This window comes from Chrysochloris asiatica, unplaced genomic scaffold, assembly GCF_000296735.1.
Source record: "Chrysochloris asiatica unplaced genomic scaffold, ChrAsi1.0 scaffold00081, whole genome shotgun sequence".
NCBI classification, from domain to species: Eukaryota; Metazoa; Chordata; class Mammalia; order Afrosoricida; family Chrysochloridae; genus Chrysochloris; species Chrysochloris asiatica.
In genome coordinates this window covers 9,264,178-9,276,264 of record NW_006408599.1, presented here as the reverse complement: position 1 = coordinate 9,276,264, position 12,087 = coordinate 9,264,178, and the positions used below count along the sequence as shown (strand labels likewise).

General features: G+C 44.3%; 1 protein-coding gene across 1 annotated transcript in view; it reads left to right on the top strand.

Annotated features, from left to right (window-relative positions):
- PAPPA (pregnancy-associated plasma protein A, pappalysin 1) overlaps positions 1-12,087 on the top strand; it is a 302,780-nt gene that overhangs the window by 217,245 nt on the left and 73,448 nt on the right. Inside the window, exons 11-13 of the mRNA XM_006865683.1 lie at positions 2,014-2,127; positions 3,254-3,389; positions 5,853-6,066. Coding sequence (XP_006865745.1) covers positions 2,014-2,127; positions 3,254-3,389; positions 5,853-6,066 — 464 coding nt within the window. The remainder of the gene's footprint in view (positions 1-2,013; positions 2,128-3,253; positions 3,390-5,852; positions 6,067-12,087) is intronic.

Below are 12,087 nucleotides of genomic sequence, written 5' to 3'. Positions count from 1 at the left end.
GCTTTCTACTCCCGTAAAGATTTACACCCTCGGAAACCCTGTACAGGGTCGCTATGGGTCGGAACCGACTCGATGGCACTTAACAACAACAACACTCTACATGAAACCCTGTGCAATAGTTTTGCTCTGTGTGAGTTTTTGAAAACTGTACCATACTGAACTTGTCCATTTGCAACTTTTTTTTTTCCCACCCAGTGTTATGTTTTTGAGAATTTTCCATGCTAATTATCTATGAAAGGAGCTCTGGTAGCGTAGTGGTTACGAATCGGGCTGCTAACCTCAAGGTCGGTAGTTCGAAACTACCAGCTGTTCTGTGGGAAAAAGATGAGGCTTTCTGTTCCCATAAAGATTTGCAGCCTCAAAAACCCTGTTCAGGGTTGCTATGAGTCAGAATCGACTCCATGGTACTTAACACCACCAACAACAATTATATATGAACTCACCAGTAGGGCTTCCATTTTGATTGGCCAGCCAGGACTCATACTGAACTAATTGTTCAAGTTTTTTAACGGTCCCCTGGATATAGATCTAGTTTATTCATCTTAACTTACTGATAAAATCCTATCAGAGTTTTTTCATATTTTATGTAAGATGAAATTATAGATATCCCCTACCTTTTGCTATTATAGATGTCACTAGCGTGAGCATCCTTGATTCTTATATATAATCATTCATCTGTTTTTCTTCCTTTCTTCCTTCCTTCTCCCCTGTCTCTCTCCCACCCTCCCGACCTCTCCCTTTTTAATTCGGATGTGTGTGTGTTTATTTTGTCTGATTTAGATTAAATTATTTCCCTTTCTTTTACTTTTTCCATTGTTTAAAAGATCCTTAGAGCTCTCCAGGTCAGTCCTACATTTAGATGAGTAGACTTTTCCATTGTTTGAAAGATCCTTAGAGCTCTCCAGGTCAGTCCTACATTTAGATGAGTAAACTGAGACCCAAAAATGTGACCCCAACTCACCATGAGGTTTTGAGAAAAGAAGTCACATCAGGGATCAGAGAAAAGGTACTGATTTGAGACAAATTTTCTGCCAAATTTCTGGACTCTCAAATTTGTGCTCTTCTTCTTTTTTTCCAGCACCTCTCTTTTCTCAGTTTACAATAATGTGTGCATATGTGGTTACTTGATTAATACATGCACACATCACTGACCATAAGTTCCTCAGCATCTACTTTGTCCACGCTTTAGTCCCAGGCTTGGAGGACAGTGGATACTCAATAAATATTATTTCAATGAATCAGTGGAGCAATGAATGAGATGACGTACAACAAACTCTGAAGTGTGATGAATTCTGCTTTTATACACATTCCTACTGTTTCTTTTAACACTTATTAGTATATCTACCATTAAGACTAAATATACATACATATATGTATGAGAAGGCTTCAAAAGTCCGAGGGAAAATTCCATTATCTTGTAATTCCAGTTTTTCACCAACTTTTTGAAGTCTCCTTGTATAAAAATGAAGAGATGGAACTGATTTTCTCTGGTGATGGAAAAACCATTGCTTACACTTTCACAGTCTACTTTGTCAAGAAAATAAATCTGAACACAATTTATAGATTGTTCCAAACTGTTAGGTTTGGGATGCAAGACTCTGTGAGATCCAACCCCTCCACTTATCTTTGCTGCCACATTCCTTAAACACACAATCCCAGGCAGTTTTAAACACTCTTAGCATCCTGGATCTCTGCCTTCCTCTGGGTCTTTGTTTCTGTGGCCTCTGTCTGCAATGCTCTTCCCCCATCTCCACCCTGTACTTTCAGATCCAACTGAAATACCAACTCCTCCATGATTTGTCCCCTGAAGACTTTCCCTTTGTCATCTCCACCACCAAAATATTTTATTTATCCTTTCCTAAGAGGTTTGAGAATTACCAGCTCTGCATTAGAATGTGTCCTTCTGTTTATCCCTGTCAGGGACAAGGTAGAGAGTGAGAGTTTGTCGGATGGAATTTGACAAAGTTCCTGAGATCTTCCAAAGTATTATTGTTTGTCTTTATCTGTTTCCAGGTGTGTCGAACCAAGGTGATAGATCTCAGCGAAGGCATTTCCCAGCATGCCTGGTACCCTTGCACCATCAACTACCCATACTCCCAGCTGGCTCCGACCACATTCTGGCTCCGGGTAAGCCAATAATCTTAGAGTAGTGGCCTCAGGAAACACTAACTTCCATGACCATTCCTCAAGATGGTTTATCTGCCTCCTTAGGGTGTTAATTACAAAGACGAGAACAGAAAACGTAGCAGTACGATGCTCTCAGATCTTTGGTATCCACACTCTAATTTTGACCAAAAAAAATTTTTGATGCTTTTTGTCTGCATGGAACTTCCTATTCATTGTTCAGTACACTTTGTAACTTGTCTTCTCCTTCTTGACATTTGTACTGATGCTTATGGAGTCAGGTGTGGTGCTGTAGATAAGCACTGCACTGCTAACCGCAAAGTTGCAGGTTCAAACCCACCAGCCGCTCCTTGGAAACCCTATATAGATAGGGTGGCTATGAGTCAGAAGCAACTTGATGGTATTTAACAACATGGAATCCACAGGTGGCACAAACAGTTACATATTCAGCTACTCACCAAAAGAGACCTCTTTTGGAAACATGGGGTTGCCATGCGAAATCCACTCAAGACAGAAGTGATTATTTTCTCCTTACACATGTTGGGTCATCTGCTTGTCATGTGAGCACTTGTTTACATAGCTGTTTGTGAGTGCATCTTCCTGACTCATGATTGTGTATTCCTTGGAAATGTCATTTGTGAGCCTCTGACTGATTTTGAACTCCACAGTGCCTAGAAATGCAAGGGCCAGGATTTATGTAGCTTAATGTCCAATGCAGAGACAAGGGTAGAAAAATAATCAATAATAAGTATGATTTATTGTGGTTTTAACGTGTCAGGCTCTAGATCATACACTTTATTCCCATTATCTTGTGATAGGCTTTCAATAATCCTGTCATAGAACTATTTTTATCAACCATGGAGAGATAAAGAAACTGAGGCCCAGAGAAGCATGCACAGACTCAATGTCACACAGTTAGGAAGGAGCAGAATCATGAGTAAAGTAAGATTTCTGCCCTCAGAGTCTGTGCTCTTAACTGAGAGGTCTCACTGACCCCTCATTCCCATCTCAGGCCCCTGAGGAGTAGCTCAATTCTGAAATGGAAGATTCTCCTCAACTCCCCTGCCCTGTGACTACCCAACACTCCCTCTGAGCACTTAAGTGATCCCCTATGTCTTCTGCATTTCAGGCATATTTTTCTCAGCCAATGGTTGCTGCAGCTGTTATTGTTCACCTGGTGACCGATGGGACATATTATGGGGACCAAAAGCAGGAGACTATCAGTGTCCAGCTGATTGATACCAAAGATCAAAGCCATGACTTAGGTAGGCATGCTCTTTTGGGTTTGACTTGCGCTGAGAATCTACTTCTTTGTTTTGTGGGTGGTTTTGAAGATTAGCTTAGAATGAGTTCCTTTGTCCTCCCCTTTCCTTGTTCTTGCTTTGTCTTGATTTGGCACTCTGGTTGTCTGCAATTTGGGATGCAGTGGAAGAGTCAGAGAAGTCTGGATCTGGTAGATCTGGAGACCAGAGCCCCATGTCACCGCTTACTTCTGACAGAGACCTTTAACCTTTAACCTCGGGCATTCCATATGATCCTCAAGGAGATGAAGCAGGTCCGTTTGTTATCATATGGATCAGTACACTGAGACCCAAAGAAGGAATTGAGAGATCTCAGGGCAGAGAGCAAGTCAGGACCGAGTGGCTAGGATTTTGAAAATCAAAACTCTTACACCAGAGAGGCTCCTGTGAATGCCCCAAAGAAGCAACTGCCTGACAGCAGAACCTTCAGAGACGTTCACAATGAGAGTAATAAGAAAAGGCCAGTACCAACGGTGGGAAGGCAGGTGAAAGGCCCGTTAAGGAGCTGCCCTGAAAACAGGCCAGGTGGGGAAACAAGGCCCAGAGTTGATACCTGCACATCTGTCTGTCTGCCGAAATGCACTTTGGTCCAAAAGAAAAGTGTTCAGACTCTGGGGCTGAATGCCAAGGTTTGAATCCTTTCTCCACCACTCACTTACCAGGAGAACATGACCACTTGGAGCCTCAATTCCCTTATATGCACAATGGGGATCAGGGCGTTGTCGGCACAGACAGTGCGAGATTTAAATGAGATATTGTTTGGTAATGTTGTAAGCACAAGACCTGGCATGAATAGATTCCTCTTTCCCCTCCCATTTCTAGTATTCCCCGAAATGCTCTGGACAGCCATTCCAGGTGTTTAAAATAGCCGATCAGCACTCCCGCTCTTCAAAGCTGGGCCAGCACCATTCCACAGAGAGCTCATTTCAAAGGCTGTAGGAAGCAAGCAGGCAAGAGGTCATTTCAGGGTCAGGTAGAAGCCAAGGGTGCAAGGTTTTCTGTTTGTTTGTTTTTGTTGTTGTTGTTGTTGTTCTATTTTGTTTTTATGTTTATTTAGTTAGTTAGTTTTAAAGGCAAGAGGGAACATATTAATGAGGAAGAGAAAGAAAATCCCTCTGGACTATCTGGATTCTTGGGAAATTTCCCTAAGTGGAAACAAATATTTTCATAGTTGTGCTGTTGCAGTAGAGTCGGGAGAGTGTGGTTTCCCAGGAGCCCCTGGGATCCTGCTACTTGATACCTGAGGCTCCCATGTTTCCCTGCTGTCCCTCCTCAGGATGCCTGTGTCTCTTGTCCATCCTCAGCATCCCAGCAGTTCCATTGAAAGCTCATAGATCTAACATTCAGAGTTTAGGAAGGGTCCTGCTGGCCTCTAGCTTCACACTTTCACACATGCCAACTTGCCCCGTATAGCAAGTCTGCCAGGACCTGGTTAGGATGATCCCAATTCTCTGATGCAGAAACTGAGTCTTCTGGGCTTGCTAGAGTCATATAATTAGTGAGTGCCTGAATAAGGATTTGCACTGAGGTCCACTTAAACCACCAAAGACGGTGTCCTTGGCACTAACTCCAGCTTACCACATCATTTCCTCCTCTCTACCTGGTATGGCACTGTGAGCTAATGAGCTGAACTGCAAAGACCCTTTGAACCACGAGGTTGGCGGTTCAAGCTCACCAGTTGCTCCCTGGGAACCCTATACAGGGTCGCTATGAGTTGGAATCAACTCAGCAGCACTTAACAACAACAATCTCAATTTGTTATGTCCATTTCTCCCTGCCTCTCTCCCTTCTCTTTTGAAATCTAGGAACCTGTTGACTGTACTAGAAAGAATTTTAAGATTTTGAGTTGAGACCAATTTGGATTCTGCTTCAACTTTGTACTGCCAGTCTGTGTTCCTCTGGGAAAGCCCCCTTTCTCTTAAGGATTCTTAGTCTCTTCTCCGTGGACTGAGTGTAGGGGTCCTCGTGCTGTAAGGGCTTCTGAGAAGCTCACAACTGACAACTGTGATCAGGGTTTCTACCCCTAGAAAGACCTGTTGCTATGAATTATTTCCATCCTGTTCATGACTGACCAGGCACGCAGCCTGGAAACTAGCAATTCAGACCCTCAAGCCCCAATGCGGGAGGTGAGGGGCAGTGGTGCTTGGCTGAGGGGTGGCCATTTGTGGGAGGCAGAGGGACTCTGGGCACTAGGTGAAGGGAAAGCTTAGGGGGCAGGGAGGCTGGGGGATTGGAGAGATTTGGAATCAAGAAAAGCCAGACAAAGAAACTTTCAATCAAACTCAAAATCCCCACTGGCTACCCCAATGGTGCTTTTGTGCAATGACATGAAAGGGTCTGGGGGCTTCGGGAAGGGCCCGTTGGGGAGGGTGTGACTGGTCTTGAGTAATGAGCCTGGCCCCTCGGCCCCTCTGTCTCCTCTGACAGGCTTCCATGTCCTGAGCTGCAGGAACAATCCCCTGATTATCCCCGTGGTCCATGACCTCAGCCAGCCCTTCTACCACAGCCAGGCGGTGCGTGTGAGCTTCAGCTCGCCCCTGGTCGCCATCTCGGGGGTGGCCCTCCGCTCCTTCGACAACTTTGACCCTGTCACCCTGAGCAGCTGCCAGAGAGGGGAGACCTACAGCCCTGCTGAGCAGAGGTAAGGCATCCCATCAGGGACCCAGGGCCTCCTTGTCCTGGGCCATTTCGTAGCCTATCCAAAATCCGGATAGCATTTGTGTTGCTGGAAAAAGTCTGTGTGTTTCTCCTTTCTCTGTCCTCCTGCCTCTGGCCAGCTCTGCCTTTGAGCTTGTAAGCCCACAAGCTTCCAGATTTCAAGAATCAGAGGGGCAACAGGGATGTGTGATGGATAGACATCCTCCAAGACCTGGAGTTGAGTCTCAGAGCTGAGAGTCTCAGTGTCTTGCAAGATTATCCTGGGAACATCAGTTCTCCATCTCTGGGCCTCACTGTTCTCATCTTAACTAAGTAGATGGATGCACTGTCTTTAGGGGCTGAAATACTACACTACCCTGCTTCTTCAGTGGCACAGGCAGGAGACATAATCTTCATAGTGATGTGGGGAAGGAAAAGACTAGTACTTGTTTCATCCCAATTCACCGTGTATTTCTGCGAAGAGTGAAATCTATGTTTTCTCCAAACCTAGTTCCTAGGAGTCCTTCAGTGATCTAGAGGCCTGTCTTACTAAATTTGAATGTACGTCATGCTCCATCAGTGCTTTGTGTCTCTAAGTTTGTGTCTCTAACTTGGGTTCATTTACCTAGCTTAATGCTAACATGCAGTGTTGCCTTCCAGAAAGAATATGTTCCTTAGCACTTCGCTCTACTCTAAGTTTTCATCTTCACATTGCCGCTATCTAATTTCATAGCCTTGGACAAGACATCTCACTTTTCCAAGTCCCAGGTTTTTTTTGGGGGGGGACTACCTATCTCACAGTGTGATGCTGAGGGCTGACTGCCCCACTGGATAGGAGAGTGCTCTTGCAAACTGCTAGATACCATGAAAATATATCTTTGGGATCACTAAGGATTATTTATACCTGCTTTCTGATGACAATGGTGCTGCTTTTCTACACAAAGTTCTAGGTGTAGTTCTTAAAGTTAGAGTTGGAAGAAACCTCAGACATCATCTAGTCCATCCAAAGTGTTATGTCTATGATTCCAGGCCTCAGAAAGTGTAAGGACTGGTCCAAGCTTGCACAGCATCTTGCATGTTTGTTTAAGGAGACTCAGAAAAATGAAGACATGGTCATGGTCTCCCCTCAGATTAAGACCATTTGAAAGGCAATTCAACTCTGCCCTTTGCACCTGGGAGCAAGTAGAAGAAAGAGGCATTGGGACAGGGGGCAGCAGATTTTCCCATGTCTCTGCTACCACCGAGGACACAAAAGGTGGTTGCAAAACCCACATTGTTTTGTACCCACTGTCTCTGGCCTCTGTTGTGCAAAGTCTGTTGCAATCATTCCAAGGCAAAAAAAGAGCTCCTTAAATATCACTCATTGTTGTATTTTACTCCAAGAGGGATTTTCTATCCCTGAGTCTCTGGGCTCTATAAAAAGAAGTTAATTCTTAGAACCCAGGGAAACAATTGTCAATGGAAAATGGAAATCCATCAGAACTTTTCTTCAATATTTTTCGATTCTTCAGTAGCCCTCCCAGCTATCCACAAGTTGACTGAGAAGAGCACTGTCTTCTTTGAATTTTTAATTCGATTTTAATAGCTCTGGTGTCCTTAGTAAACACTAGGAAGGGTTTTATCTCTGAAATATGTCCATTGGTAAGTTATATTCAGGTCTTTACTCGCTGTGGGAGGAACGCTGAATTGGCCAAAGTGTCGCCCTATCTGATTTGTTGGGTGACTGTGAGTCAGTTACTTCTGTTTCTCAAGGATGATGTTGGATTGAATGCTCTACTTGGTTCTTTTCGATTCTGTCTGTGGTTCCCCCCAGCTAGGAGGGGTGGGAGGAAAGACGAAGGAACCAGCAGTTGTCTCTGATAAGGAGCATCTTATTCATTGCCATAGCTGACCCTGTGGTATGGCTCAGAGAAGCAGAGTGACGGAGTTTAGGTACCCCAGGTTGTTGTTGTTAAGTATAGTGGAGTCGGTTCCAACTCATAGTGACCCTGCACAGGGTTTCTGCGGCTGTAAATCTTTACAGGAGCAGAACACATCTTTCTTCCTCAGAACCGCTGGTGGTTTCAAGCTGCCGACCTTCAGGTTAGCAGCCTTACTCGTAATCTCTACGCTACCAGAGCTCCTTAGGTAGAGAGACAAAGTCCCATTTTGTCTGACCCTAAAAACCTTCCTGAGCTAGGCATACCTAGGAGAGAGGAAGAATTTTCATGACTGCTCACAGGTGAGCCTTTAGTTGGTGAAGCTCTGAGAGAGGTGACGTATGATAGCTCTGGGCTTTGGTTGGTTTGACCTTGAGCTTGGACCAGGCTAGGACTGGCTGCCCTGAATACCACTGGGAAACACCAGCAGCTGCTCTTGAAGAGACATTTGCTCAAACAGGCAGGACTGTGCAAACGTGCAAATGTATGAAAACAAACAAACCAAGAGGAAAGGACAGGAAAATAAGTAACAGTGAAAGCCAGGATTATTTTTCTTCATTCTCAGACACCAAGGTAAATAACATCCCATTTTACAGCACACAGTAGAGATGGTTATATTAGAAAGGTCTTGGTTTACCTCCAGCTGTTTCGAAAGTAGTGGAGGGTACTGCTGCTCCCCTCCTCCTCCCACCCACACCCCTTATTCTTGCCTCTCCTACCTTTCCCTTTCTGGGCCCCCACCATTCTCTTCCTTACTTTTTCTCCTTCTTTCTTCTCCACTGCCTTCCCTCCATCTCCTCCTCCTCTCCTCCTCCCTCACTTCTTGTCTCCTCTTCTAAGAGCAGTGTGATTCCTAGTGAGCTGCCTTGGGAGAAACATTGCTAGACCAAAATCAGTTCAGGTGGTGTGTCGCGTGTTCTGACCTAGATTCCAGGGTCTCTGGTCCCTGAGCAGTACTTGGTAGGAATTCAGAGGCACAAGAAAACAGGCTCAGGTTTCAAAGGAGAGGTCCAGTAGTGGAAATCTAGCCAAATTCCAGCTCAACACAGAGATGGGAAGAGGGGCTAAGGTGGGGTGGGGGGGAGGGGCACAGTGATAGTGATGGTGCTGGGGAGGTTAAGAGGTTCTTCAATAAGAAAAGCAACAGCCCTCTAATATTGAGATTCCAGTGTTTCTCTCTCTCTCTCTCATATCACCTCAATTCACCCTGGTGGCTCTAAACAACAATTAAACAGTTCATTATAAAATTCAATGAGCCATGTGCTTGGAAAATTAATTTTCTTCCCCTCTTCCTATTTTCTCTTCCCTCCCTCCCTTCCTTTATTGCTTCCTTGCTTGCTTTTTTTCTGTTTCTTCCACGCCTTTTATTTTTTACATTCTCTTTTTTCCGCTACCTCAAACCATTCTCACTTTTTGCTTGCTATCCCATCCAGAAAGGCAATTATCAGAAAGGCAGTAAGTTAACATTTAGCAGGCCAGATTTAGGAGGAATCGACATCCCTGTGTGGCGAGATTAACTCCTTCAGCTGGGTACACTTCATCTATGACTTGGGGGGGGGGTGTACCAGCACTCCTGGAATCTGTGCCATGATAGGAGGTCAGATGTGGATATTCTACTGCATGAACATAGAGGAATTTATCCTTTGCCTCATTGCCAGGACCCTTCCTGTGTGTATCTTGTATGTATCTGGATGCTTGTCTAGGGCTACCTCCCAAAATCATTGATGTCATGCCATCCATAGAAAAGGACAATATGTGTGTGATACTTTAGGGAAAATGGAGGCAATTTGTAGCCCAGAATGTAGGATATTTATGCTGCCCATGAAACTTCAACAGTATAAGTACCTCACTATGAGCATGTCATTGTCAGTCTCTGATCTGAGGGATGTGCCTGCACATGGAATTGTAGGGTCAAAGTATATGTGCATCTTCAACTGTACTGGAGACTGCCTGGATGTTATACTGCTAGCCAGGATGCTATTCGCCTCACACTGTGTTAGCAGTCTATCCAAGTTCTTGTTGCTCTATTATCCTTGTCAATATCTGGAGCTAGTACACTCCATTTCTTCCCATCCAAAGGGCTCTGAATTTATAGACTTCGGATATCTTATCTTCATAAAACTGTGACACATGAAATCTTGGAGGGTGCTAAGAGATCCCCTACTTCTTGCATCCTCATGTGAGGTCCAGGCAAACAAGAGAAGTGAATTACCTAATGTCACTCATCAAGTCAGGGGGCAAAACCAACATTTGAATTCCATTCTCAGGACTTCCAGAGCAAAGCTCTCTCCTCTTCACATGAGGTTTCAAAATTGGGGTTCGATATACCAGATTAGACCACAAACCCTTTGGGTTTGTTTGGCCTCACTAATTATTTTCTTTAATTGGTTGCCAGCATTTAAACATCAACAGAGTTCATAGTGAAAAGCAAAATACTTCCTCGTCTTAATCAGGATATTTGAAAACACTCGATTCCCCTGTCCCACTAGGCCACCCCTGGCTGGCTGGTTTTCCAGCTGATGTGTTGGCTAGACAGATGTGCTCCAACTGGACACATTCCACTCTGCCCACCTTACATTGCAGGTGGTCTGCCTGGTCCCTGAAGCTGGTGAGCTTGCATCCTATGCTACAGAATCTTGTCCAAACTGTCCCATCACACTTTTGGCTCCTAAATGATAGAAGAACCTTTTTCAGATCACTTCCCCAGAAGCCTTCTTTCCAAACAGTAAATGAACTCTTGCTTTGGTAACTCTCAATCTCACTTCTCAAGTGATCTTTCCGTGTTAATGCCAACAGCATTTTTTCCCTTCATTTTCCAGCATGGAACATGCTGTCTTTTTTGTTGTCCCCATCTAAGCAACCCAGAATGATTTATAAACAACCTGTCTGTTATTATCTCTCCTTCCACATGGCATAATCGTAGCTAAGTTGCAGACCACAGGAGTTCAAGCTATGAGTCAAGGGGCAGACCAAGAGAAGAGCCCTCACCAGCCTTTTATCCATGTTCAAGTAAAAACAAGGACAGCAATAAAGCTGTTGCCACTAAGTCTCTTAGACTCGTAGGAACTCCATAGGATAGTTGTGGCACTGTGGGCTAATGCGTCAGGCTGCAAAGTCATTTGAACTGCAAGGTTGGTGGTTCTAGCTCACCGGCTACTCTTTGGAAACCCTATACAGGGTCACTGTGGGTTGGAATCGACTCTACGGCACTTAACAACAACATAGGATAGTAGAACTGCCCCATACAGTTTCCAAGGCTGTACTGGTGCTGTAGGATCAGCACTAGACTGCAAACCACAAGCTTGGCAGTTCAAACCCACCAGCTGCTGCTTGGAAACTCTATATAGGGTCTCTATGAGTCAGAACTGACTCAACAGCACTTAACCAAAAAATGTCTTTACAGAAGCACATCACTGCACCTTTCTTTTGCAGAGCTTCTGATGGGTTCAAGCCACCAAGCTTTCTGTTAGTAGCTAGCACTCAGCCACTGCACAATAAGGGCGCTTTCCCTGATTCAGGTACTGCCCCTTTACTCTTTCTTATACATGACTAGAGTCCATTTGAAATGGCATTGAAGGCAGTGGTTGGGGGTTGGCAGTCAGATCTCAGAAAGAACTACCTCCAAGGAAACTGAGTCTACATGTAGATATTATTTTTAAAAGTAGAAGAAAAGAAAATACTTAAATATTTTATTAGTTTGGCTTTCAGGGGGGTCTCCACCTTCAGCCAGGTGTAAAAATTTGATTCATCCATGCCTCTTCTCCCATCCCTTCAATCAACAGAGACGTACCTTACTTTATTTCTTCTTTTCTTCTTTTTAGTTGACTGACCATAACTTGTACTAAATCCTTCTCAATCTTTTCTCAGAAGCTAAAGACTTTTATTTTGTTTTGTTTTCCTTGTTTTGATTTTTTTGTTTTCGTCTTTCAGAAATAACAGGGCTGTGTCAGAAAGTTATTTGGGAGGGGCAGGTGGGTAATGATTATCAGTTTGGGGCAGTGGATTCACACAACTCTTTTTCCACCAGCAAAGAAAAGAACAGGGCATTAGGGGACAGAAAGATGCATCAGCATTGGTGTTCAATCCAGTGATTCAGGGCAAACAAT